General features: G+C 45.6%; 2 protein-coding genes across 5 annotated transcripts; both read right to left on the reverse strand.

The window, feature by feature from the left end:
• Positions 1–5,811: 5,811 nt before the first annotated feature.
• On the reverse strand, positions 5,812–8,232 carry nol12 (nucleolar protein 12). Its single transcript, XM_083677929.1, has 6 exons — positions 8,072–8,232; positions 7,639–7,744; positions 7,421–7,469; positions 6,866–7,026; positions 6,651–6,745; positions 5,812–6,362 (listed from the first exon to the last, which is right to left on the reverse strand). The coding sequence occupies exons 1-6, from the start codon at positions 8,167–8,169 to the stop codon at positions 6,164–6,166; spliced, it is 708 nt and encodes a 235-aa protein (XP_083534055.1). The 5' UTR covers positions 8,170–8,232; the 3' UTR covers positions 5,812–6,163.
• Positions 8,233–9,544: 1,312 nt separating this feature from the next.
• Positions 9,545–26,810, reverse strand: srebf2 (sterol regulatory element binding transcription factor 2). 4 transcript variants are annotated; one of them, XM_083677842.1, is made up of 19 exons: positions 26,505–26,810; positions 20,763–21,302; positions 20,392–20,543; positions 20,091–20,237; positions 19,617–19,889; positions 18,980–19,094; positions 18,547–18,701; positions 18,235–18,439; positions 17,847–18,022; positions 16,978–17,227; positions 16,583–16,752; positions 16,200–16,371; positions 15,886–16,003; positions 15,648–15,757; positions 15,044–15,176; positions 14,221–14,428; positions 13,260–13,436; positions 12,806–12,920; positions 9,545–12,443 (listed from the first exon to the last, which is right to left on the reverse strand). In XM_083677842.1, the coding sequence occupies exons 1-19, from the start codon at positions 26,593–26,595 to the stop codon at positions 12,226–12,228; spliced, it is 3,525 nt and encodes a 1,174-aa protein (XP_083533968.1). In that variant the 5' UTR covers positions 26,596–26,810; the 3' UTR covers positions 9,545–12,225. The 4 variants fall into 4 exon arrangements, with proteins under 4 accessions (XP_083533968.1, XP_083533967.1, XP_083533966.1 ...); XM_083677841.1 differs by having other exon boundaries at positions 9,545–12,446; XM_083677840.1 differs by having other exon boundaries at positions 20,085–20,237.
• Between the last annotated feature and the right edge of the window lie 423 nt (positions 26,811–27,233).

Genomic DNA, 27,233 nt, shown 5'->3' on the forward strand with positions numbered 1-27,233 from the left:
TAAGAGAGCCTCTTGTTTCGGTTTTGTGCAGCTGTGATTGGCTGGAGGTGTCATCGCGACTCCTTGAAGGGGAGGAGCCACGACTGTCATGACTGTGACGATGACTTCTGACGGAGTTGTTAGTTTCAGACTTGCGGAGTAGGGATTGGCTAGGGGCGTCATAGCCTCTCCGTGAAGGGGAGGGGCTAAGACTGTCATGACTACTATGACCTCTAACGGAGCTGTTGGTCTCAGTTTTCCGGAGCTGGGATTGGCTAGGGGTCTCGTAGCCCCGCCTTGAGGGGGAAGAGGTGCGACTGTCACGACCACGGCCGTTCAACGAGCTGCTCACCTCCGTTTTGCGGAGCATGGTTTGGCTTGGGGCTTCATAGCCTTTCTTAGAGGGGGAGCTACTTCGACTGTCTCGACTACTACCATAACTGTTTGGTTCACTTTTACGTAGCACGGATTGGCTTGGTGTGTCAAAGCCTCGTCTGGGAGGGGAGGAGTTTAAACTCTCGTGTTCATAATCATTCAAGTCATTCCTCGACTCTGCGTTGCGCAGTAGAGCTTGGCTCTCGATGTCATAGCCCTGTCTAATAGGGGAGCCGCTACGGCCACCATGACCACGACTACTCAGGGACGTACTGGATTCAGATTTGCGGAGGAGGGTTTGGCTTGGCCTGGGGGTATCGTAACTCCTCCCCCTAGAGGGTGAAGAGTTGCGACTCTCATGACTACGACCATTTAAAGAGCCATTTGTGATGTCAGATTTACGGAGCAGGGTTTGGCTGGGGGTGTCATAACCGCTTTTTAAAGGGGACGAGGTACGACTGTCACGCCCACGTCCATTTAAGGAGCCGTTTACCTCAGTCTTCCGCAATGAGCTTTTAAAATCTGTAAAGGTGTTGGACTGTGTTTTGACTGAACTGGAAACCGATTTAAAGTTTTTAGGCAAGCTTCCGGAATTCAGACCTCGTCCATATGAGCTCTGGGAGGGGCTCCTTGGCCTTTGGTCCCGCCCCCCACCGCCGTCGAAGCCCCCCCGCCTGTTGAGAGAGGCTGTAGATTCACTGCGTTTGAAAGGGGAGGTCCCCCATGAGGGAGAGGAGGAGCGAGACTGGAGAGTGGAGCCTTGTCTAGATGTATTGAAATGCCCTGACTGCTGATAGGATGAGGAGTGAGAGGAGGAGTTTCCTCCTCTGCTATAGGAGCTGTTGAAGCCCCTCCGGTTGGTGGAGGAGGCCAGGGACTCCGCTATCTTAAAAGGGGTGGGGCTTGGGGAGCGAGGCCCCACCTGAGCCTCGACCTCGACGGCGATGTCATAGGGGTCAGGAGGAGGGAGGCTTTCCGGAGGCAGGTCCTGGTTTAGTATCTCTGGGTTCTGTCTCTCGGAGGCCAGCCCCAGGTTAGGGTTCCGGAAGGGGATGGTAGCTTTGGGCTCTGGGCTGCGGTTGCTGTAGAGGGGGTGCCCCCTCTCATAATGGCGGTGAAGGGGAGGCGGGCTCTTATCTCTCAAAGAACGGGCGCCTCCCGCCCTCCCCAGAGAGAAGTAGCCACTTTCACGATCCCTCTCTCCTCTCATCCCACTGTCACGATCCCTCTCTCCTCTCATCCCACTGTCACGATCCCTCTCTCCTTTGAACCCTGAAAAAACAATTGTAATTTATGACATAGAGAGGATATATCAGACATCAGGGGGGGCAAAAATTGGAGGATGTGCTCATTGTAATGCATAGAACGTAATGTGTTTGATACCATTCCAAATTCCATTCCATGCATTACAATGAGCCTGTCCTCTGATTTCTACCTCCACCAGCCTCCCCTGTCGGACATACTGACTTTAATTACCTTGTAATGGCACATGTATGAAAGTATTCATACAGCTCAAAATGTGACATCTAGATTACAGTTCCAGAAGATGCTCCCAAACATGCTTAATTATTCCTTTAAATAGGTGCTGACACTGGCCCAACCTCATCCCATGACATCGTACACATGTAAATAACACCTATAGCTGTAACAGGATATAGTGTGGTTAAGGTTAAGTGTGATTCTCACCTGAGTGTCTTCCACCACCAAAGCTGTCCCTGCTCCTGGCCTCATCCATCCAGGCACGGGGGTTGGGTCTGTGGGGCGGCGGGTCCAGCCAGGTCATGCTGCGATGGACAGGGAGGCGCTGGAGAGGCAGGTAGTCGTCTTCCGCACTGATGGAGCCACTGAACTCAGCGTAGTCACTCTGGTCCCGACAGCTAGACGCGATGGAGGGGTGGAGGGGGAGAAAGAGAGTGATGAAAGATACATTATACATACTGTACTGTACTGTAGTTGGTACACTACAATATCATGGGAACAGAACTTAAACATGAAGCCCTCTCCTCAAGTCCTCAGGTCAGGTAAACCTGAGCACAGATGGAGAAACTCAACCTAAGTGACATTATGTTTCGAGTTAATATCGTTTTAAAAAGCTTACATTCTCTGTAGACGTGCACTGGTAAATCATTCCCCTTGGTATCTACCCTCTATCTCTGACACACAGTAGATTACCTGGCTAGCTACGGTAGCTTACCTGTCAGTGCTGTCGTCGTCGTCTCCGTCACAGATGTAGAGTTCACAGCCAGGGCTCAGGATGCACAGGGAGCTCTCCTCGTACCCCCGCCGACCTCTGCTGACATCACAGTAGCTGCTCACCACTGACAGGCCATCAGAGTCCTCCTGATTGGTCAACCACAAATGACAGGATCAATCACACATCGGACGACCACATCAACAGCCAATGGTCATGCTGATGGAGATTTGTACATTTACATAATTGTGCTTAAAAACTATTGGAAAAAACATTTATACCAAACAACAAATGCACCCAGAAATAGCTTGGTATAAGTATTGCTTAAGAGAAAAACATATACTCTGACTAGTGTCGATCTAGAGACCAAATAAGCATTCCATTGCAACTACAGACAACAATAACCAAACAATGCATCACATGTCAAGCCATAGTCCCATACATGCAATACAAAGCAACACTGAACACTGACTCATTATCTAACGTGAACATACTTAACAACTCCAAGCCTCTCTTTATAGATCCATGTTCATGTGTGGAAGTTCATCAATAGTGTCTTTTCCTCTGTCTCACCCAACTGTTCCCCCCTCCCTCCCTCTCCCTCTCTCTCTCTCTCTCTCTCTCTCTCTCTCTATCTTTCTCACATGTTCTGTCTGTCGCTCGATTAGGGTTACACCGTTGTAACTCAACCTAGAGCGTGGCTCTCCTCATCATTATTTCATTACAGCTTTTTTACCTGACATATAGCCTTCTCTTAAGATGGATTGTCTTCAAAAGGATCTCCTCGTTTTTGTCTTGACAGTACTACTAAGACATACACATCTATTTCAATGGAACCATTGCTATTCTCTGTGTCTCTATAATATTATGGTACTAGACATGCACATTAATAATGGTGCTATGATGTAACACTCGACGAGATCCTGTAACATCTCTCTTTCCTATAACATCGCCGTTCACACGTTGCTAGTGTTTGATCACGGCAATTAAAGGAAGGCCGCAGATACACAATGCACTGCCACTAAGCCAATGTGGCTTTGCGTTGACATTCTGTGTGGATTTCTGTACCCAGCCTTCACATATAATGTTACCAGTGTTTCCCAAAAGGGTAGTAAATGATCTCCCTTCATTAATTTGTAATGGGAGCACATTCTCACCACCGCCCTTCTCCTCCTCATCTCTCTCTCTCTATCTCGTGCTTCTTCCTCCACCCCCATTGTTCTTAATTTATTACACCCACACGCACGACAGCGTCATAACCACTGATCTATATTTTAAGTTGTGGTCATACCTCACGAGTGTTGTTTACTGTTTTAGGTGCATCTGTCACTGAGCAGTTTGTCCCCCCCCCCCTCTCCCACACACACATACATACACACACACACACACACACACACACACAGATCTCTCCTCTTAGGTTTTGATCTATGCCTGTCTGTCCACCTGACCTCCTACCTGACCCTGATACCCTCTGTCTATTGGTCCGTAATAATCCTTTCACTCACCGCTCTTCCCTCTCCCTCCCTCCCTCCCTCTCTCTCCTTCTCTAAGCCTGGTCTCTCTCACCTTGGCGCTGGTGTCCCGCTCCTCTGCCTGCCCTGGTAGCTGCAGTGGCGGAGGGCCGGTGGTGCCTGGTGCTGTCTCTGGATCCGCTGCAGGGCTCAGCTGTGGCGTAGCGCCCGTGCCTGAATGCAGGTGCTTCTGGCGCAGGCAGTCGTGGCAGCGGGAGGAGTCGAAGATGTTAGGCTGGAACTTGGGGCAGACGAAGTCGTCGCCGGAGACGGGCATGGTGCGTCCGGGGGGGGCACTCTCTCACTCATCGCAGCCCTCTGAGAACACTGGGGAAGAACACAGGGGAAGAACACAGGGGAAGAACACAGGGCAAGAACACAGGGCAAGAACACAGGGCAAGAACACAGGGTATCAAGGCAGAGTGAAATAAAACACTGCAAGAACTCATCCACATTAACACATAGAGAAACAGGAAATGTGTAAAACCAGTCTATGCTGTTGTACATGATAAAAAAACTATACATGCTAGGAAAGCAGAATAACTCACAAATAACACATGTAGACAGTAACGCACACAAACACATACATGTTATATATATATATAACCAAACATTTTGAAATTGTAATGATAAAGCTTAAGATAGGTCAAATAAACCATGATATTGACATCATTACAGTTTGGTTAGTATAGTTCTATATATGTAGGCAATGCAGTAGGTTATGTAATTAAGAACAGCAATTATTGCATGGTTGATGCACAATCTAAAGCGGAACAGTTAAGCTCAGTGAAAACTAATTACACAAGGATAGTGAAACACAATACAGTCACAGCGATATCACAACTCTACTCAGAATATCACTACTGCTAACCACAGACCACACATAGTAAACTAACAATTAAAAGCTGTTTAACTAATAGAACTACCTACAAGACTAATTGTTTGTTCACAAAGCTGTCTTAATACATTTATTTTGATTATTTTCATCTACATAAGGTGAGAGGTAGATGTTTTCAGCATTACCTGACAGAAGAGACCCCCGCCGTCATCTGAACTCTGAATATTTCATTTAGAGTAAGAGAATAAACTGTCCATCAGACCACCGGCACATGCCTCATCCCCACACTCACAGTCCCCTTTGGGCTCCCTAACTCTCACATAGATCCCATTGGCTGCTCTAACAATGGGTGAAACTGATGCACATCTGTCGGCCATGTTGGCTCCGCTTGAAACTGTATAGAACCTATCTGGATGACACAGATCTTGAGCCAGTATGGTGTCGGTGGCATGACAGTTCCTCTATTGAGGGTTGTATTAAATATCATGGGCTTTAGAAAGCGAAATCAAACACTCAGGCTTGTGACAGATGGCACGCGTTGGCTCAGGTGAACTTAAATAAATGAACACCAATGAGGTATGGGATTATTAACATACATTAAACCACTTGATTATGCAACATTTCTTGAAACTAATCCAACAAACAAGGGTGTAATATAGGTATGAAAACAGCCCAATACAGAACAGTACTCCTGATGTGAAGGTATGTGTTGATAAATATACTGTTTAGACACAGAGACCCATCCTCTGATGCTCAGGAGAGGATGTTGACTGGGGAGTTGGGTTTCCTATCAAACAATAGAGTATAGAAGTAGAGGGATTCACAGAGACATGGAGACACAGTTGACTGTGTTCATATAAATATGTGACTAAATTTGAAAGTAATTCATTAGCACATGTTTTTTTTTTTTTTTTAAATCTTTTTTTAATCAAAGCTCAGTGAATTTACACTGTATGAAATACAATATTACAACAAAATGGATATACGAGCAAACAATGTACAAAGAAGTAGAGACTGCAACAGAGATCATGTTGATTTGGTGACAGCAATGTGTGGAAGGGCTGTTCTGCACTGAGTAGACACTGTCTCTCAATGACAATGGAGAGGGCAGTTTGTCTAGTGAGCGACTTCTTCTCTCCATGGATGAGCCAACACATAAGAAAAAGCACCATTCAGATATCCAAGTCCATCATGGCTGCTTAGGATCCTGACCAAACAAGAAGGCTTCACATTGGAAATCTCCCTTTTCCCCCTCCCTCTCTTTCTCTCTCAGTCCTGATGGTGTATCCTCTTCCCAGTCTGCTTGCGTCTCTGCTTCTTGCTGGTCCTCCCGAGCCTGTTCTTCCTGTCTGTGCCACCTCTGGCTGGCTTCTGGTCTGGCATCCGGCCTAGTTTTCCTTTGCCTGCCTTCCCTATCCTCTTCCCCTGCTTGGTGTTAGAGTGGAGCGAGGCGTTCAGGGAGCAGATCCTAAATAGAGGGGGTAACAGCCCAGTGTGAGAGAGAGAGAGAGGAATACAGCACAGCAAGCAGACGGGGACAGCCAGGAGGCAGCAGGTTGGTGAGAATTAGCCAACACCATCATGCGCATAAGATGACTCTGGTGACATTAGACACCAGGGCTGGATACAGAATGATAACAGGACGGGGCATATGTTGATAGATACAACCCGATAAACTAGTTTATTATAGTCATTAAGATGTCAATCATGGCAGAGTACAAATTGATATTGACAGGATGATATCAAAGAAACATACTTTTTATTGAGGATGGGTTGAAAAGATTTCTTGGGCATCGAACTCATGTTCCCCGCTTCAGTCTCCCCCTCCTCATTTGCGTTGTCTCCAGCAACCTTCACAGGAGGAGAACGAAAATATCCTTCAGAGACACAATCAATTGCATATCCACCCATATGTTTAGGCTATATCTACACCAGTATCCGAGTAGGAGATTAAGCAAAAGCCTTCTTTACCTGATTGGTTGCTGGCCCATGGATGCCGCACCCCGAGAGGTCCAGGTCACTGATGGTTGTCACTGTGACAGTGTGGTTGGGGTGATCGTACTGTACGGACTCTGTTGTGGCAGTTATTGCATCCTCCAATTCATCTTCCTCCTCCTCCTCCTCTTCTTCATCTGTCATCAAAAGCAGATGGAATAGATTGGATTCTCTTTGAAAAATTCCATCTGGGTAATACAACTCATTGATATGTGAAAGGCAGCCATGAAATTCTATCAAGTCTGCATTAATCTGCAAAGTACATCTTCTCTTTGAGCCAGCTGGCTCTACACCAGGGGAGGCTGGTGGAGGTAGAAATGGGAGGATGAGCTCATTGTGATGCATGGAATGGAATGAGGAATGGTGTGATTCCATTGATATCATTCCCCACTCCATTCATTACAATTAGCCCGTCCTCCGATTTTCTACATCCACCAGCCTCCCCTGCTCTACACCGGTACATTTTAGCCATTGCCAGTCATTACTGAGCATCAACCCTTGGTGTCTTTCCCCTCGACCTTCATCACTCACCAAGAGCTTCTCTCCTCTCCTCCAGCAACCTCATGTACTCTTTGTGTCTCTGGAACGACAGAAACACGTGATTAGTGCCCCCTTCTGTCCAGGGTCCACATAGATTTAGAATTCTCTCCGCATCCATACCTTTCTCTACCTGTCGTCATAGTCACGCAGTATTAAATAATGACATGGGAAATCCTCTCATGCGTATTCTTCATGTCGTGGTTCTTTACCTCCTCTCTGACTCTTTTCTGCTCGTCCTTTATTTTGTTTTTGATCTCCACCACGGCTGCTTTCCGCCTCTCCAGCTTCCTCTTGTGGAACCCTGTCAAATATTCCCTGAGAGAGGCAGCATGAGAGGACGGAGAACTTAGTCAGTAAACTCATCATACAGCAGCTAGTAGCTAAGTCACAAGTTGTAGTCTGGGACATTTATCACAGTATCAACTGCATTAGCTAACAGACGTATTAAAAGAAGACAAAAGTTGTGCAATGTCGCTGATGATTCGCAGTATTTCATAATAACCATGAACATTTTGCCAAAACCAGATTGTTGAATGAGAACTCAGTTGTGATGTGTTGACTTGTTGACCTGGAAGGCTGACATCATTAGCTAGCTACAGTAGCTAGCTATATTATTTGGTGGCTATGTGTGGACAAACTTACTCTCGTACTGCGTCGTCGAACATGATGACCCGCTTAGGCTCTCTCTTAGACCCAGGTCTGCCTTTCCCCGGCTTCGCATTCTGAAATTGCTTTTTCATCTTGCTATTCAGCAAACACGTGTGCTTATTTTAGCAGCCAAGCTTGTTGATCCCCAAACTTCCTGCTTCGAGTGCGTCACTCAACTCCGTCCGGCTAGAAAAGAGAGAAAGGTCGCAAGCACGTGACATTCCCCGAAAATGTGACTCTCTCCAAAAGCAGCCAGAACTGTTATGTCATGTTGGTCATGACATGTTATTAGCAGTAGTGTATGTTCTAATGAGCTTCACACTGACTGAGGGAACAAAAACAAGTGATAGCAAAGCATTTCACTATGTCAATTATGGCTGTATGGGATGTACGTGACAAATAAAATTTGATTTGAGAAATGCCAGTGACTTGATGTACTTGAAATCACACAGTATACTTCAATAGAGAGCAAAAATCTCCAGACAAAAAAAAACAAACACCTTTGAAGCATTGTCTCTCTCAGATGGAGAGAGAACCATATATCTTAAAGCAGTCTAAGCTTAATATGATAAAGGTGTGGAGAACATTTTATTTTGGTGAGAATGTTTCAATTACAGACAATGTTCCACAACTTTAGGAAACATCAGGTAGTTGAACAAACACAAGCCACTGTCCCCTGGGGAATTCCTATGGATTAAAACAGAAAGACAGCCAGTCTGGACTCACAATAGTTCCTTTCTGCTGTGGGGAGTGGCTGCAAGACACCACTATTCAGAGAGAAAAGATTCAGGGAGGGGAGCTGGAGCAGGAAAAAGGAGAGATGAGGAGGAGGAGGGGGGGGGGGGTGTAAGTACAAGGCAGATTGGAAATCAGGATGACAAATTCTGCGTCCCATTTCTCCACCATTTCCTTGAAGTATGCATTCCCTCATATGGATTTAAATGGGAATGGATTACTGTTGGAGCCCATGCTTAGACCAACCTTATACATACACTTCTGGTTACTTACTTATATCCATGTGAGTGCACAAGTGCATACTTCAGGGAAAGGTTGGAGAAATGAGACACAACAAAGGAGTCTTTAAGTGTGGAACACTTGCTGACATCAACTTTGGTCCTTCCTCAATTGTTAGAAACTCAATTCCTTACATCTTTTCCTCCGTCCTCCACTCTCTTCCTATTCAAAGCACATTGGAGGAGAAGATCTAGGTTTCTCCCCTCAGATATTCTCCATTGCTTTTTGTGAAGGAAGGAGTGGAGGACTGGGATGAGGATGCGAGGAATCAAGTTTCTAACAAATGAGAAAGGGCCATTATATCTTATTGGGTCATGCCAAATACAGAGCTGATAAGTAGGCCAACATCTTCTGAACAAAGTATGTTCAAAGCAGCAATTCAGTGATAGACACAGATTTACAGTTACATAAAGAAAGACTCAGACAAAGTCATGTTTTCTGTCGACTGTCATCTGTTTTTTTTATTACAAAACAAACTCAAAATTAACATAGAAATCCAGACACAACAAAACACAGAAGGGAAAAAATACATTTTGTAACATCATAAAAGCAATCGTTCCAGATAGTTGGTTGGGGGGCACTTACTAGTACACTCACCAGTGATGAATTAAAGTTGTAGTAACTGAGGACATAGTGCTACTGGATCATTTACATTGTTAACCTTGTTGATGATTATGGCTGCTTTGTAGTGGAAGACATAGGTCTTTCCAAAAGGGTCTTTCCTAAAAAAATTGTGCCTGCATAAAGTATATGGGCATATTTGTGTTTGACTGAGTCCATATCAACAAGACTAAAAAGTGCCAAAGAATATCCTTAAACTGGCATGCTAATTTGTTGTATGGACAACTCTACTTTATGCATAAAATATACAATTATTTAATCCTAATAAAAAAAGTCCCCTGGTTCTCTCCAACAGTTCATGTCCCTAGGTTGCCTAGCAAATATAAAACAATGATATTGAAACAACATCGCTCTCCAAAAAACTGAGCATTTATAATAATAATAATAATAATAATAATAATAATAATAATAGAACAGCCATTAAATAAGAAAATCAGAACATATAGATTACAGGAATGACAAAATGTGACAGACACACACCTAGCCAACAGACAACATAATTAAAAAGCAATTGGACTGAGATTCCACAATGATAGCTGACACAAAAAAACAAAACATAATAAAATTATGATTTAACTACATCAAGGCCATTATGCTCGAGAGCTTTCCACCATCTACCATACTATATATAGTATACTTATATACTGTGTGTTGTATACTTCGCTGGAACACCTATCTACGAATGGATCACTATGGCCTAATCTGGTATGGCTCTTTGTGTCTACTTCACTCCAACAACACAGGGTGCAGCCTAGATCAGCTAAGCTCCCGTATGACTGAACTGTTCCAGCCCGCTACCTCTGGCCCCTGGCAAGTACACATGATCGAACCAGAACCAGAACCAGAACCAGAACCAGAACCGCCCCCCCCCCCATTTGAGATGTTATGGTGTTTCCTTTCTAACCCGTTGCATGTTGTTTGTTTCTCTCTCTCTCTCTCTCGCATAGGTAAGAACATCCTGCTTTACTCTGTTTAAGACTGCTGTCTCTACCTGGCTATGTACAACTTATATACAATCACAATCACATGACTGTGGTACCATGTATGGGACTGACTCTGTGTGTGTGTGTGTGTGTGTGTGTGTGTGTGTGTGTGTGTGTGTGTGGAACTTTTAAGTTACGGTGACTCTCCAATCCCATTAGTTTGAATCTTTTCCTGGTTTGAAAATAAATAGCATTTAGCTAGCCCCATTAGTATTGCACTGTGCTGCCAAGTCTAAAAATAAAGCTGCTCTGGGGACAGTAATGAATGTGACACTGTACTAAGTGCGCCACTGATAACTGTCATCTTGCCAATTGATGTGGTACTATATTGCTCGCTACAGCACTCTGTCATTGTACAGTCAATGAGGTAGATATAAATAGATACCAGTGGAGGCTGGTGGAGGAACAAATCAGAGGACAGGCTCATTGTAACACGTGTTGGATACCATTCCTCATTCCATTCCATGCATTGAAAATGAGCCCATCCTCCGATTTCTACCTCCACCAGCCTCCCCTGATAGACACGACTCAGCACTGTACTGCGAGAAGCAAGCTAATCTGCATCGTGCAGTAGAGGCTGGGGAGGGTGACTGTCAAAGCTTGAATACACTGAAGCCCTTTTTGTAAGCCGCAGTATGTCTCTATGTTTGTCAAAAACATATGCATTTTAATATGATGACTGGGTGTACTTGACACTTTTAGCATGTAGCATTCTCCGTGTTGCCAGTGCTTATACAGCCTACCAACATTTACTCCTTTGAGTAAATGTTGTGTTACTACAAACACAGTCTCTCAGTCATACCTGACTGACTTGATCAGACCATTCTTGTTGAGTTCACGGGGGGGGGGGGGGGGGGAGGGGTCCATTTCTCAATATCCAATATTTCTGCTTATTGTAAAGGGGGTACATTTCAAAACAGCTGTTGGCTAATTAAATAAAGTGGATGGGGGGGGGGAGAAGAACCAAATGGCAGCCATCTTGTTTGGTCCCTATATTCCCTTTTGGGGCTGTAGCAGTGTTAGCATCATTCCAGTGAGCATGCGAGAGCGCGTATAGCAAGTCCAGTGTTTGAGCATTATTATGCACAAAGTCCATCTGCGTGGATATATGGGGGTGTTGTGTGTGTGTGACAGGTGTGTGTGTGTGTGTGTGTGAATATGCCACCGTCTGAATGCGAATATCAGTCTATGAATGTTGCAGTTTAGCAGTGAGACGATAAAAGGTCCCTTTAGTTTGTCCTGTGCAGTATGTCTGATATGAACATAACAATGTGAGTTTACTCTTTACTGTAAAATAATTAGCGTGGTCGATGATATATCAATATTTGTTCAGTTGCCCATTGGGCGTCGTGTGAAAATGGTGTGCTAAGTGTACGGAGCTGGGTGACTGATCTGAGATCTGTATGTGTAGCCTGATGTAAAAATGTATGTGTATCATGATTGGTAACTGATCACACACAGATCAGTATTCTGAGTGAGTAGATCACCAGTGTGTGTGTGTGTGTGTAGGGAGTGAGTGAGCAGGGCTAATCAGGAGGCAGCGATGGTGGTTCCCCCGCTGAGGCGGAGCAGGATCTGCTGACAGTCCTGTAAGGAGCGCCGGTCGCCCACGCGCTCCAGGGTGCGCTTGGCCTCGGCTAGCAGGTGGGCGCGGTGCCCGGGTGGGGTCAGCAGAGGGAGGGGCAGGTGACGGCACGCTAGCAGGATTGCATGGGCACGCTCCCGCTCGCCCAGGACACAGTCACCCTCTGCTGGCAGGAGGGGGGAGGAGGAGGAAGAGGAGGAGGGGAGAGGGGGAAGCATTGGATTGTTTAGGGAGGTGGAAGGGAATAAAGAGATATTTTTGGGGATCAGTACATTTGCTACAGAGAGGAAAAATGTAAGCAATAACCATAACATGATTACATTACATTTTTACATTTATGGCATTTAGCAGACGCCTTTATCCAAAGCGACTTACAACAAATACATTTGGTGTGAGAGCATTTGTGTGTGTGTGTGTGTGTGTGTGTGAGAGAGCATTTCTGTGTGTGTGTGTGTGTGTGTGTGTGTGAGTGTTTGTGTGTGTGAGAGCATTTCTGTGTGTGTGTGTGTGTGTGTGTGTCTTTACCGGCTGTGTATCCAGGGTTGTTGCTCCTGCGTCGGAGGCTGTGCTCCAGCAGCTGGTGGGTGCGGGTGGGACTGGCCCCAGCCATCAGCCTCACTGTGGTCTCATGTAGGAACACCTGGGGAGGGAGGGAGGGAGATAATAGACACATGAATACACTACATAAATTAACTGTAACTGATGTACAGTATCACAGTCAAAATGACAACAAAACATCATATCCACGACCAGTTGTCACAATTCACCACATCAGATGTACTGGATACATTCACTAAATCTCATCACTAGTAGAAGATTAGATCAGACTGTACTTTACTGATTACCAAAGGGCTAATCTGATTGCAGCAGTTGATGGGCAAGATGAGACATTCTGGTACAGTACAGACAAGCAGCTTCATGAGTCGCCTTCATTAAGTGTACTGCTGAAAAGCTGCTTTCTGGAAGAGGGACGACTCACCTTGTGTTGGGCCTGTCTGTAACATTGGCCAAGCCTTCGCAATGCGCTCAGGTCCCTCTGGAATCCGGCCAATTGGGAGCCGGGGGCAGGGCCTGACTCGCCATTGCTGCTTCCTGCTCTCTGCCATAGACTGGTCCTCAGGGTCAGCAAGAGGTCACAGACAAGAAGCTCCACCCCCTTGGTGTACCAGAGAGACAATGGTAAGGCTAATGATGGAACCCACATTTTTAAATTCAAAAGCAATTTGCACACTTCCAACAAACTTCAACCGTTGCAGTGTACAAATGATGCCATAGGAAACAAGTAGATCACCTGCTATAACAGCAACGCTTTGATTAACTACGGCTCGTACATCTTACAAAGCCCTTTAGTGGGCGGGACGTTGCTATGCCTACGACACTTATAGTAATATTAGCTACAGAGATAACTAATGTGGAGACATTATAGAACATAGAACATATAGAACATAATGCACAGTTACTTGTATAGTGTGTGTGTGTGTGTGTCTTGTCCAGGCTGTGATGTTGAGTGCACGGTACAGTTCTGTGTTCTGGGGGGGGTGAGTGGTGGGGTGTGTTGCAGATTCGGGAGGCCTCTGTATTGCACTGCAGACACATTGCACTGGGCTTCAGGATCATGCAATGCAACTACAATGCACCACAGCCACCCCCTACCACCCACACCCACACCCACAGCCCCTGCTACAACAACCACAGTATGTCAGCCTGACTGAGCATCCATGTCACACTATACAGCATTTGTCTGTTGAAGCTTGAGTTCTCTCAAGTGTGTTTGTGCATATCCACAGGAAATCTTAAATAAAATCAACTTTGTTCCGTTAAAACCATCTCTGTGCATGTGAGTACTTCGATATGCCGATTCAAATAACCTTCTCGGAGTGTGTGTTCCCAGGCAGTGCCCTGTCAAGCGCCCCTATGTTGGGTGTGTACGGTTACAGTACCTTGTTGAGCCAGTTGCCAGACTGGGCGAGGGGGACGGAGATGCTGGTGCGGAGGTAGCTGCTGGCCCGGTCACAGTGAGACAGGCAGGCTACAGCCCCCTCCCCCTTCAGAGGAGACAGGCAGGCTACAGCCCCCTCCCCCTTCAGAGGAGACAGGCTCATCTGGACCGCCTTACACAGCAGCAGCACCGCCTTGGGCAGAGGGTGACTGGAAGACAACAGGGGTTTTAAAACACTGACTCACTGTCTACTCTGTATATGCCCACACAGACACAGACACAGACACACACACTCACACTCACACTCACACTCACACTCACACTCACACTCACACTCACACTCACACACTCACACTCACACTCACACTCACACTCACACTCACACTCACACACAGACAGTAGCACGCACACACACATAGGGATAACATGTTTACATTACAGTTTACAGTCACCGCCTGCCTAATCTCATCCCGAGACACTTAGACACCAGACCTTTGTTTACAATACAAGGACCGGAAGAACCTGCCTGTCTCACAGTTATTGGCTTAATCGGCTTATTCTACAACACAATCATCTCCCACCACGCCTCCCCCCCCAGTGCTTGTGCACCACACCTTTCTGATTCTGAGCCACAACTCGCAGTCTTATGATTCACTGAAATCAATTACTAAAAATGACCAAAAACTTTACTCAGAATATTTCACTCCCACTGAGGCCAGGTTTATGTGCACTGTGAGATACAGCCAGGGGAAGACTTTATCGTCCGCCTGCCCGCCCACATTGTACATGCACAGACAATACACAGAAAGACACACAATGCTTACTCGAGTGTGTGTAGAGCTCTGGGCATGCGCTCTGCCTCCGCCAGCAGTGACCTCACAGCCATGTCATCGCCCTGCAGCCAATGGACAGCAGCCTTCAGGACCAACGCCCACCAGCGACTCACTGGGTCTGCCACTACGCAGAACAGAGATTAGGACATTATGAGCTTTCTCTTGGAGGAAAATAGTTAGTTTGCGTTTGGGGTTATGAAGTAAAGACGATGGGACCTGCCACTAACCCACTGTGGCTCTTCAGAGAGATTAGCTTACATATTTTCTACATTTATAAGTCATTTATTCGCACTAATCAATGATATAAGACAAGCTGAATTGAACGAGTTGGTAAAAGTTGGAAATCAATTGCTCAGTGTTCTAGGATATGACTTAGGACTGAATGGGAAATTAATGAGACATTCAGAACATGTTTTAACTCGGATGATGATTAACTTCTTAAGGTCGGAAATTAACTTCATCGGAAGTCAAACAAACGTCAGTGACGGAAGTGAAGATAAGAGAGATCTCAATATGAATCACACAGACAGTGAGATCCTGGTGTTGTTCAGAGTGACGTGTACAGCGCAGGGGTGTGTGTGTGTGTCGTAGCTACCTGCCATAGTGGTGTGACTGGGCAGGGCTGGGAAGGGAGGAGAGGGGGAGGGAGACTCCTCCGTACAGCTGTTCAACAGCTGGAGAAACTCCAGGGCACTGGAGAACTCCCTGAGAAAGAGAGAGAGAGAGAGAGAGAGAAATAGAGCACATAAGCAATTTGTCAAAGCCAAACCATGACAACATGATAACAGCAGTCACAGAACTCTTATCAGGCACTGTAAGGACCCCAGCCTTACCCTGAGCCGTCCTTGCGTTTGCCTGCCTCTGTGTCATTCTGGGGCTGGATGAGGGAGTGCACAGCCCTCTCAAGCAGCTTCTCACAGAAACAGCGATGAAGCTGGGCGATAGGGTCAGCTAGTGAAGGACAGAGAGTCTTTTAAAAACAGTTTCTGTGAATATGGATTATATGACAAAAAGAGACAACAATCAGTGACAAATAAGATTTCAAAGGAATGAGAATGATTCCTAAACTGATTAAAAAAAAGACTGAATTGTTGCTAGAGGGACTATTTGTAAAGTATCAGCTCCGTCCTGACGTTGTTGTGCGTACCTGGATCTCTCTGAGAAGTGTACACGCCCTCTCTGCTCTCAGACTTCACAGACCAATCACAGCCGAGGAAGAACTGCCTGCCCAATGGGGTGAAGAGCCAGCGCAGACAGTCAGGGATGGGCTTGGACTCTGATTGGCTGGCCACGCTCTCAGCACAGCTCAACAGGTAACCCTGGGAGATGCATGAGAAGAGGGAAGACGCGTGAGATGACAGTACCACAGAGGGAAAAGTATACCCTGTCCGCAATTAAATCATTCTCCTAGAAACGTTTTATAGTCCTTCACATAAGCGATTGTCCTCTCGAACTCGTAGTGAGAGAGGGATGTGAAGGGGGGAGTAATGGAGGAAGAGAGGAAGGATGGATGTGCCCTGAGACACTCACAGGCAGGAAGGAGAGATGGTGGCCCAGTACGGTGCGCAGGGCTGTTGCCGCAGTGACGTAGATCTGGGCCAGCTGTGCGGCGGCCATCTTGCCCTGGGCACTCTCGCTGAGGTTGACGGCACTGAGAGACAGAGACAGGGACCACAGGCCACGGCGCTGGGGCAGCTTCCCTGCACACGCACACACACACACACACACACACCTGTTGGTGGACTAGGGAGTGCTGAAGTGATAATATAAGTAACACAGTGAAAAAGTATCTGAGAATAGTTTCACTAACTAGCCAGTGAGACACAGGAAACCTGGGAGGACAGGAAAACCGAACTTGGACCAGTACCTTGCTTCTCATCATAACAACTGAGACAGTAAATAACTCAATCAGTCAGTGTAGTCACCTGTGAGCTGCAACTGGCTCAGCCTATGGTAGACCAGAGCTGCGTCCCGGGCGCTGGTCTTAGACTCCTCCCCCTCGTGCTTCCCACCAACCTGGCGAACCAGCCAGCCCAGGGGGGTGGGCCGATGGAGGATGAAACGAATCAGGTTCCAGGAGAGGGAGCAGACGAGGTCCAACCCGGTGGTGGGCAGGGCTCTGGTCAAGACCGACAGGCAGGTCTCCAGACTGGCCATTGCTGCTGTATAGTCACCCTACAGGACAGGGGGGGGGGGGGGGGGGGGGGGGGGTAGCATAGCATTAAAACATCTAGAGAGAAAGGGAGTGTCCTACAGGGGGCACCAATATCAAGAGAATTATATCAGAGAATCTCTGAGCAAGAAAACTAAATCAACAAACAAAAGGTAGGCTAAGGGATATGAAACCACGCCCATGTTGCAGTGAATGAGAGCGAACGAGAGCGTCCACTCATTTCACTGCCCTTCACTTTCTTTCCTTCCATGTCCCTCGGTTTCTTCTTTTGTGGTTCCCTTTCTCAGAAAACTAGCCTAAAGTAACACAGCTGTCTGGATGAGAACTAAACATATCTGAATTCTACCGGAGACGCTCGCAACTTCGCAACAAAGCTTTTGACACGTGGGCTCTGTCGCAACTTGCTCTATTCTGCAGTCTACTGCATCTCCGTTTTTGAAAGTCTCTGGCAGTGTCGCCTCGCTGATTTCTGCAAATGACATCCTATCCCAGAGTCTACCTCTAAAGCACAAAGCAACGATTGAGAGAAAGAGACGGACCAAAACTAGGCAGAAGAGAAGAGGCAACGAAGACAGGTAAGACAGGTAAGACAGGTGAAATACATGAGGTATGCAAACTCACCCTGTTGAGATGCAGGTCTGCTTGTTTCCGGTGCCTCCAGAAGGAGACAGATTTGGGCGAGTGGAGGGGGGTGACAGGTTCCCAGAGGTGAAGCACCCTCACACAGCCCCACACCGCACCCACACCACTGAACACCCACACCGTCACCCACGGCAACAGGCACCACAGCCACGACGCTGGGGGGAGAAGAGTGGGAGACAGAGTAAATATATTATGGATTCTAAAACATTCTAATCTACTGTACCTTTACTTATCCAGATTAGTCTCAATGAGACAGATATTGATGAGACAGACATTTTGTGAGAGATAGCAAAAGCTAACGATATCAGCAATATATCTTCCAAACAACCAGAAAGTACGGTACGCATTTGTAAATAAAGGGGCTCACCAAAGTTCTGGGTCTGACTGGGGAACCAGACCAGGGTTCTGGAAGGTCCGTGTCCGGTGCCCAGGCCGGGGCTCCCCTGAGCCTCAGAGCCCAGGAGGGAGGGCAGGGGGTTGAGGGAGAGGCAGAAGAAGGTCAGTGCACAGAGGAGAAGACGAGAGCGATCCATCACTCCCACGGAGGAGGGCGAGTTAGGCTCACTCTTCACCTAAGAGAGAAAAGGCAAGAGAGGGAATGAATGAACTATAGTCCCTGAGTATGTATATATGTGTGTGTGTGTGTACTATACCTGCCCTGTGTTTTTGTGTGTATTACCTGATCGTGGTCCAGTAAAGGGCTTCCAGGCTCTGAGTCGATGCAGTAGGGAGAGAAGTCCTGGTGGGGAGATCCAGAGCCGGACTCTGAGGCTGGAGGTGACATCATCACCACTTCTGGCTTCATCTCCACTTCCTCAGTTAAGATGATTGACTCTAAGAGAGAGAGAAAGAGAGGATGAGAAAGAGAGAGAGAGAAAGAAAGAAACAAAGAAAGAATGTTAGACACATTCTCATCCTCATATAGAACTCTTCCCATCACAACAGACTGTAGTTTACACACACACGCGCACACACACACACCCACACACACACACACACACACACACCCACACACACACACACACACACACACACACACACACACACACACACACACACACACACACACACACACACACACACACTATGACATCTATGACAGGAGGACGTACTGTTCTTCTGGTTGCCCATCTTGAGGGCCATGTTCTCCTGTCGTAGTTTGTTGTTGACCTGCTGCAGGTACTTGATGTAGTCAATGGCTTTCCTCAGCACACCTGACTTGTGCATCTGTGAACAAACACAAAGGCAATGTGTGATGCACGTCTCCAGGATCGAAAGTACATTTGCAAGGACACACAGATCTAGTCTACAATGGCTGCTTTCTTTTCTCTCAGGAAATTTGAAAACATAGCCAATGAGGAGACTGAATTGGCTACACTTGAGATATGGTCACAACAAGTTAGCGAGGGAACAATTGAGAGTGCGAGGGAAGGATTATTGACAGTGATAACATCACTGTGTGATCACTGTCATAAGTGCTCGTCTGTACAATACATTACTTAATTATGTAATATCCTCAGACCACTAGCCAGTGGAGGCACAAAGCAATTATAAACTGCATCAAGTACATCTAAGATCCAATCCAACTCGGACCTGCTGCTGTTGTGGACCAGGTCTTTCTTGAAAAACAACGGTTATCTCAATAAAACTAACCTGGACAAATACAAGTAAAATAACCACAAATAAAAAGTCAACAAATGCCTGAGAAGTCAGTAAAAATGACTGAAGGGAGTTGTGTAGGCGACTGACCTTGGCGTCACCACCCATGACCAGGTCTCGTAGCTCCAGGATCTTATCGTTGATGGACGAGCGGTATCTCTTCTCAATGATGTTGTGGGTGGTCCTCCGCTCGCCCTCCTTCAGAGGCCCCCCCGGACCCATCATCACCTGACCCTGGTCCATCGTTACCCTGCCCCCGCCCCCACAGTGGGTGGCGCATGATGACAGCTGCTTGATTGGCAGCTTGTCCCCACTCCCCATCATGACAGGCATGGTGGTCAGGATGTTACCGCCCATCAGAGTCTGTGAGGGATGGGTAGAAAAGACAAAAGCAATTGTGATGTTCAGTGTAACACAAGGGGATGAGGGTTAAGTGGGAAATGGAAAATGTTATGGAAAGTCTACGTTAAAAGTTATTTAAATACAGGCACAGAGTTTACCTTAGAAGATGCAGAACAGAGAGAATAGAGAAAGTAAAAGACAGGTTTCTAAACATACCGGCACCTGTAAAGATGTTGTCTGAATCGGGGTGGTCAGGGTGTGTATCCCTGTAGGGTTCTGCATGGTGGAGAGAACCTGCGTCCCGTCAGGCTTCAGAGTGGTCAGAACTAGAGAGTCCGTCTTCAGGATCTGAGGCTGGTGAACCAGAAGCTGGGAGGAGAGAGACACTGGGTCAGATTCCCTCTGAATTTTTACATTTACACTGGACTGAGCTTTTTTTGATATGTGACACAAGCGAGTGTGTACGTGTGTGTGTACGTGTGTGTGTGTGTGTGTGTGTAGCCACAGGATATGCTGTACTCACTGGGACCTGCTGCATTTGCTGCTGCACTGTGTGAACCGTGGGTGTGGACAACGTCTGGATCTGGCCGTTCTGTGTCAGCACGCGCTGGTGCTGGATGGTCATTGGCTGAACCTGTTGTGACGTCATGATGCTCTGCATCTGTGGTTGGAGGACTGTGGAAAGAAGGAGAGGGTACATCATATTTATATGGGAAGATTCACAACTTGGAAGCAGCTCCATAGCACTGACACTTGGGAAAAGCTACTACACTAACACCAGTTAGAAAACCCCCCCAAAAAAACCCCACCAAGTTTGGAAGTTCAAACCATCACCGAGTATAAGTTCATTCATTTACAAAAAAAAGTATCCATCAATTCCCACTCATTCCTCACCTTGGAACTGCGTGGTGGGGCTCTGGTGGCAGATGAGAGGGTTCTGGATGAAGCGGGACTGGCCTCCATTGGAGGTGATCATGACCGTCTGGGCCTGAGTCTGTATGGGGAGGGTCTGGTTGTGGGTCTGAACCAGGGTGTGGACAGGGAAGCTCTGGGTCTGCATCTGGATTCCCTGGGTCTGGACCTGGATGGTGGGCTGGGGCGTGTGCTGGGGCTGGGGCTGGATGGCCTGCATTACCTGGGGCCGCGGTTGGAGCAGGGGAGGGGTGCGGACCTGGTGCTGGACAGAGGACACAGTCTGGACTGGGGTCTGGGGCGGGGTGAGGGGTAGGGAATGGTGGACCAGCGTGGAGGTGGGGGTGAGGGCCACGTTGCTGTTCTGGTAGATGGTGGTGGTGGCTGTGGTCTGGGGGGTTTGAGGGGTCTGAGGTGTTTGAGGAGGCTGGCGAGCGGCTGTCCCTGCTGCTGCTGAGGCCATATGGTCCTCAAAGAGGTCGGGCAAGTCACCCACCTGGTTACTGACGAACTGGAGCATCTCTGAGTGTGCGAGAGAGAGAGAGAGGAAGTCAGGTGGATTCATGAGTCTGATCCTATGACAAGCTATATAAATAGTGGTTTGTAAAACAGTTAAGATGCATCTTATCCTAATTTTGGAAGAAAGTGAAAGGCCAATGACTTTCATTAAAATAATACAGTTCATTTTGTTTTGTCCTTTATTGGTTAGTCTAAATGTCCATTGACATATTTGATTAAACTGTTGCAGTGAGGCTGTCACTTCTTCTACCAACAGAGCACAACCTGTGGGGAATGTGGAAACACCTGTGGATCAATTGCATCACAATCCACCATCCCATAATAGTGTCTACTCTGCTTAACTAACCCACACACAACTAACATGCCCGGATGTAGATTATGATCTATCTACTACATGTTGGAAAGTGTCCTTGAGAGAATAGAGCTGTTTTAAGTGACCTCGACCACAGACTTAGGCCTAGCTAACTGCACATCAGTGACGGTGCTATTTACTGCCCTGGGCAAGGTCACTGTAGAAGGGAATTAAGAGAGGTTTATGGAGTGGCCTTGACTGAAAAACTGATGCTACTGTTCTGGCAGAAAGTCAAGGGGCAAGAGAGTGAGAGCTAATAAGGAAGTCTTCCCACTGCTAGCCTTGAAAAAGCACAAGACAATCTAATACTGATTCCCTTAGAGACAATGAGAATGAGGTAAAAGGGTGTGTAGATAAGGAGGTTGGCATTGAGTTCAGCTACAGGTGGTCATGCCTTGACTTCACACTGACAACAGAGCATACAGTAGATAAGAGTTGTTGCACATGCAAAAGACTACTTTCAAAATGTTCAGGATTCCATTATTGAGGCCTGAACTCCTTTAGGTTTCAAACCTATCTTGCAAAAAAAAAGAAAAAAAAGAAGAGATATCATGTTGAAAGGGGTGTTTCAAACTAAAGTAAAACTCTCTGTTGTTTACATGGATTTGATTTATGGATTAGTCAATAGGCTACTCCGTCTAGCCTATAACAGTTTATAACACAATAGGCTACTCCGTCTAGTCTATAACAGTTTATAACACAATAGGCTACTCCATCTAGCCTAGAGCATTGCCTTAAGAGGACTTTGGGATCCCAGGACTTAAAAGTCCACGTAGGGAGAGCTGTCCTATGGTATATGGAATGACTAGATAGCAAGGGTTAAAGCATCACTCCTCTATCAATGAAGAGCTGCCTGTACCTTGACCTCACATGCTGCAGAGCAGTGCAGAACCAGGACAGACAGACACTGACACATTACATGCATCTTCCAATTAACTGTACAGAATACTATCAGTTTGACTACTGAAGAAAGAATTTGCTCATTCGAGATACTATATTATTTTTATAATTAATCATTTCAGTACACTTATTAAAATTGAAATACAGAAATACCTCATGGACATAAGTATTCAGACCCTTTGCTATGACACTCTTAAAATTAGCTTAAATGCAAAAATGTCATCAACAAATCACTCAATAAGTTGAATTAATATATTTGCTTTTATAGGGTCTCTGATTTGCATAGGAATCAATTACACACTGTGTAGATTAGGATGTCACTACCAACGCAAATTTCATAATTTTCTCTTGATCCTGACAAATTCCCCAGTCCCTGCCAGTGACAAACATACCCATAACTTGATGCAGCTACCACTATTCTTCACACGAGAGATGGTGCGGAAACTGCATTGCATGTGCTGGATTTGCATCAAACTGCAAATGCTTTGTAGTAAAACCAAATTAACACATTTCCAGCCATTTTCTTTGCTGTATCACTTGAATTCATTGTAGCAAACACAATTATGGATATAAAATAGATTATTTCCCATTAAGGGATTCTTTTTGGCCACTTGGTTATAGACCAATTTTGTGGAGTGACTGAGATGATGTTATCAACTTTTTCCTCTCCGCCATTCCGCTTTGTAGATTTTTGTAAGTCTCCCCAGGCCTCAAGGTCGCATTCTAGAGCAGTTTTGTTCTTCTCCATTTGCTCAGTTTGTAATGACAACTTGATCCACACAGTGTGTAATTGATTCCTATGCAAATCAGAGACCCTATAAAAACAAAGATATTAATTCCAAAATTACATGAAATATTATCCTTGCATTAAGATGGACTCAATTCAACTCATTGAGTGATTTGTTGATGACATTTTAGCCAATTTTGAGAGTGTCATAGCAAAGGGTCTGAATACTTATGTACATGATGTATTTCTGTATTTAAATTTTAATACATTTACTGACATTTCTAAAAACCTGTTTTCACGTTGTCATTCTGGGGTATTGTGTGTGGATTGATGGCAAATTCTTTTAATTTAATCCATTTTAAACTGAGTCTATAACACAACAAAAAGAGGAAAAGGTGAAGGGGTCTGAATACTTTCCGAAGGCACTGTATGACATATCTTACACTTAGCAAATAGTCTACATTAGACGGCTTTATTATTGGCTTTTTCTGCTTGTGAGACTTCATTGATCAAACTTCCTAGCTCGCTCTCTCCCCCAGGGGGTTGGCTTTCAGAGACACTGAACACAATAGCTCCCCAAGCCCCTGACAAGCCTGACACAAAGGGCTACAACCGTCATAGGGGGACAGTTTCCTAGGCTGCTCAGAGCAGACAAAATAGGTTACGTAACCAGAGCAGCAACTGCATGGGGAATAGTGGGGAGAACATTTGAGAGAGGAAAGGACTAAACATGGTCCTTATGGGGGCCCTCCAAAGCCTTATACACAACACCACAGAGCCAAGCTGAGCCGAACTCTACTGGGATGGCCTGGTTACTCATCCACCATATTTGCTGAAACAGTGTTGGAAAGGACAATGCAAGAGGAAAATATCTGAGGCAGCAAAGCACGGTTCGGGACAACGCTGTAGTGTTGTGTGTAAAGCCCATAAGACTTTACACTCAATTGGGTCACGTAGGATAGGCTAGCCTATATAGTGTTAAGTTAAAGCCCGAGTGGAGTTGTAATTGCATTAGGCAATTCATGTGCATTAGACCAAACTCTCGTGGCAAACAGGCCATACGGTAGCAATCTGCTGTGCTAGTTGGATGTCCCCGTAGCTGGCTGGCCTTCTACACACACACACACACACACACACACACGCACACACGCACACACACACACACACACACACACACACACACACACACACACACACCTAATTCACTATAAATAATAATGTTGGCTAGGCCTTTGAACTTCAATTTCAATTATATATACAAACTAGTTCCCTTTTCTCTACTATATAAATAATATGTTAGGGAGGAGCAGGTTCTGCATGAATTAATAATGTGCATTGTGTGAAATGAAATAGGAAACTACTGAGTGGCCATAGATATATAGAGAGAATATACAATGCGTAGATGTGAAGAAGAGGCTTAGGTCTTTCTCTCTGTGAATCTTTCATATCTAAGGGGTAATAACTGGTTGCATATCCCGCTTTTGACAAAACTAAAAAGGGGGATTACATAACCCAGTCTCGGCGTCTCTACCAGTTCCTGCACTGTGCTTCATTCATCCCACATTGTATGACACCACCGTATCAGATTGGTGACTGAGCATTCAGTAAAATTCCTCTCTACTTGAAATCCGGTGACCTGCGCCCGGTCAATTCTGCACCCAAAGCCCCATCCTTTCACTCTGTGCCAAGGGTGAAACTCCTGTTTTGATAAGGAGGGGACAGCGATGCTATCTCCGTACTGAGTCCGCGTGCTGAGCTTATAAGCGGGGTGAAACGGGACGACCCTACCCACACTGAAGAGGACCAGTCCCTCCAAAAAACAAAACATATAAAAAACATGTGTGTGTGTGTGTATATATACAGTGGCTTCGGAAAGTATTCGGACCCCTTCACTTTTTCCACATTTTGTTGTGTTATAGACTCAATTTAAAATGGATTAAATGTATTTTTCTTGCATAAATCCACATACAATACCCCATAAAGACAAAGCAAAAACACATGTTTAGATTTTTTGGCTAATTTATTAAAAATGAAATACCTCATGTACATAAGTATTCAGACCCTTTGCTGTGACACTCTTAACATTTGCTCCAATTCAAAAATGTCATCAACAAGTCACTCAACAAGTTGAATTGAGTCCATCTCAGTGCAAGGATAATAGTTCATGTGCTTTGAATGAATATCTTTTGTTTATAGTCTCTGGTTTGCATAGGAATCTATTGCACACTGTCTGGATTAGGCTGTCACTACCAACTCAGCAAAAACTTTCTCTTGATCCTGACAAACAACCCAGTCCATGCCGGTGACAAACATACCCATAACATGATGCAGCTACCACTATTCCTCACACAAGGGATGGTGCAGAAACTGCATTGCATGTGCTGGATTTGTACGAAACTGAATGCTTTGTAGTGAAACCAAATAAACACATTTCCAGCCACTGTCTTTGCTGTATCCCTTGAATTCATTGTTGTAAACACATTTATGGATATGAGATCCTTTTCCATTAAGGCATGCCTTTTGGCTTTTGGTCTCCGCCATTCAACTTTGCAGATTTTCCTAAGTCTCACCAGTCTGAAGAGCATAAATAGGCACATCTAATCAATCAGATGAATAAGTAAACGTAGGCCTATACTGTACAATACACACATAATAATTCCCATGGGGGAACTTCGTGTGGAGTGGAAGACACAGCTCTCACTAATGAGCTGAGCAACTCACACATACCTGAAGAACTTGTTTTTTTTATCATCCACACACCAAACTGTTGCATGAATCCTCTTTAAAGTATGTGTGGAAACTTCCATTGATTCAAACTTGATTGCAAAGAGCAGGGACACTGAATTTAACTAAGGAGACTGTTTATTCAGAAAATGTGTCACAGACTCTTGATCCCACCTGATAATTTCAGGATGAGCATAGATAAACAGATTGAAATGTGGATGTGTAGCGCAATAATTACCATAATTTAACTATTAAAAACACATACACTTAAAATAAACATAAGCCTACTTTATTGAGGCGAATGATATCACTGTCTGAACTAGTGAAGAGGAATTGTTTTGACACATGAAATGCACAACAACACATTCTCGGGTTCTCGACAGCGCAACACACACAAGCCTGAGGCACTGGCCGGAAAAATAGGCCAACACAACACAAACTTTCGTGGACAAAACTGATACACTACATTATCATCAACACAAACATGTATTAAGTTACTCACCATCGATGTCCCCCAGGGTAAATTCGTCCCCTAGTTCTGCCAACGTCGGATCCATATTTTCCATAGTAGAGATGTATTCCCCACTGTCCATCCTGGATTTCAGAACCTCGCGTCCCCGGCTGTCACCGGGAGGTTGCTGGAGAAAAGACCCAAGCTGTCCAGCGACGTTTGAGGCGTTAGCAACGCCTATACTTGCGTTATCTTATCCAGAAGTCAATTAAACTACACAGTAAAGAAAACACTTCACAAATGCCTCAGAGAGGCCGATTTCTATTTAGATAAACTCATTTACGATTTAGACGTAGCCATCTTGTTTTCCACTCCTTACGTCATTTACAAACAGAGCCTGTGATGCAGGACGACTCCTAATTGGCTAAATCTTGTCTGTTGTTGTCATGAGACCAGTACCATCATCCAATGAAACTACCACCTTTACTGTGGCCTGATAGTACGTCAACGATCAGAAGCTTTCGTGTGGCGCCCACGATTTGCAATCGGTGACAGCCTGCTTCTTGCCAGGCTGTGAGGAGTTTGCACTCGGTTTCAAGTATCTGAGCATCGCAGCTTTACGCCCAATGACCCGCTCACAAACTGATGGTAAACCGCCGATTTGCAAAACGAGTCTAGCCAGTGATAAATGAATAACAAGAGCCCACCCAAAAAGATACACCAGCTCATCAATATTTAATAAGACCAATTTGATTATAGTTTTTTTCCTGAGCTCTTTCC

Source organism: Argentina silus (assembly GCF_951799395.1).
Source record: "Argentina silus genome assembly, chromosome: 9".
In the NCBI taxonomy this organism is placed as follows: Eukaryota; Metazoa; Chordata; class Actinopteri; order Argentiniformes; family Argentinidae; genus Argentina; species Argentina silus.

Excerpts from the sequence above, each read along its gene's own strand:
- srebf2 (XM_083677839.1), bottom strand. The coding sequence starts at position 26,595 with ATGGACAGTGGGGAATACATCTCTACTATGGAAAATATGGATCCGACG. Across the intron at positions 21,303-26,504 it reads TACCCTGGGGGACATCGATG|AGATGCTCCAGTTCGTCAGT; the intron begins GTGAGTAACTTA and ends TCGCACACTCAG. Across the intron at positions 14,429-15,043 it reads AGAGCTCTACACACACTCGA|TCACCCTCTGCCCAAGGCGG; the intron begins GTAAGCATTGTG and ends GTTGTCTTCCAG.
- nol12 (XM_083677929.1), bottom strand. The coding sequence starts at position 8,169 with ATGAAAAAGCAATTTCAGAATGCGAAGCCGGGGAAAGGCAGACCTGGG. Across the intron at positions 7,470-7,638 it reads AGAAAAGAGTCAGAGAGGAG|AGACACAAAGAGTACATGAG; the intron begins GTAAAGAACCAC and ends CTGTCGTTCCAG. Across the intron at positions 7,027-7,420 it reads GGAGAGGAGAGAAGCTCTTG|ATGAAGAAGAGGAGGAGGAG; the intron begins GTGAGTGATGAA and ends TTTTGATGACAG.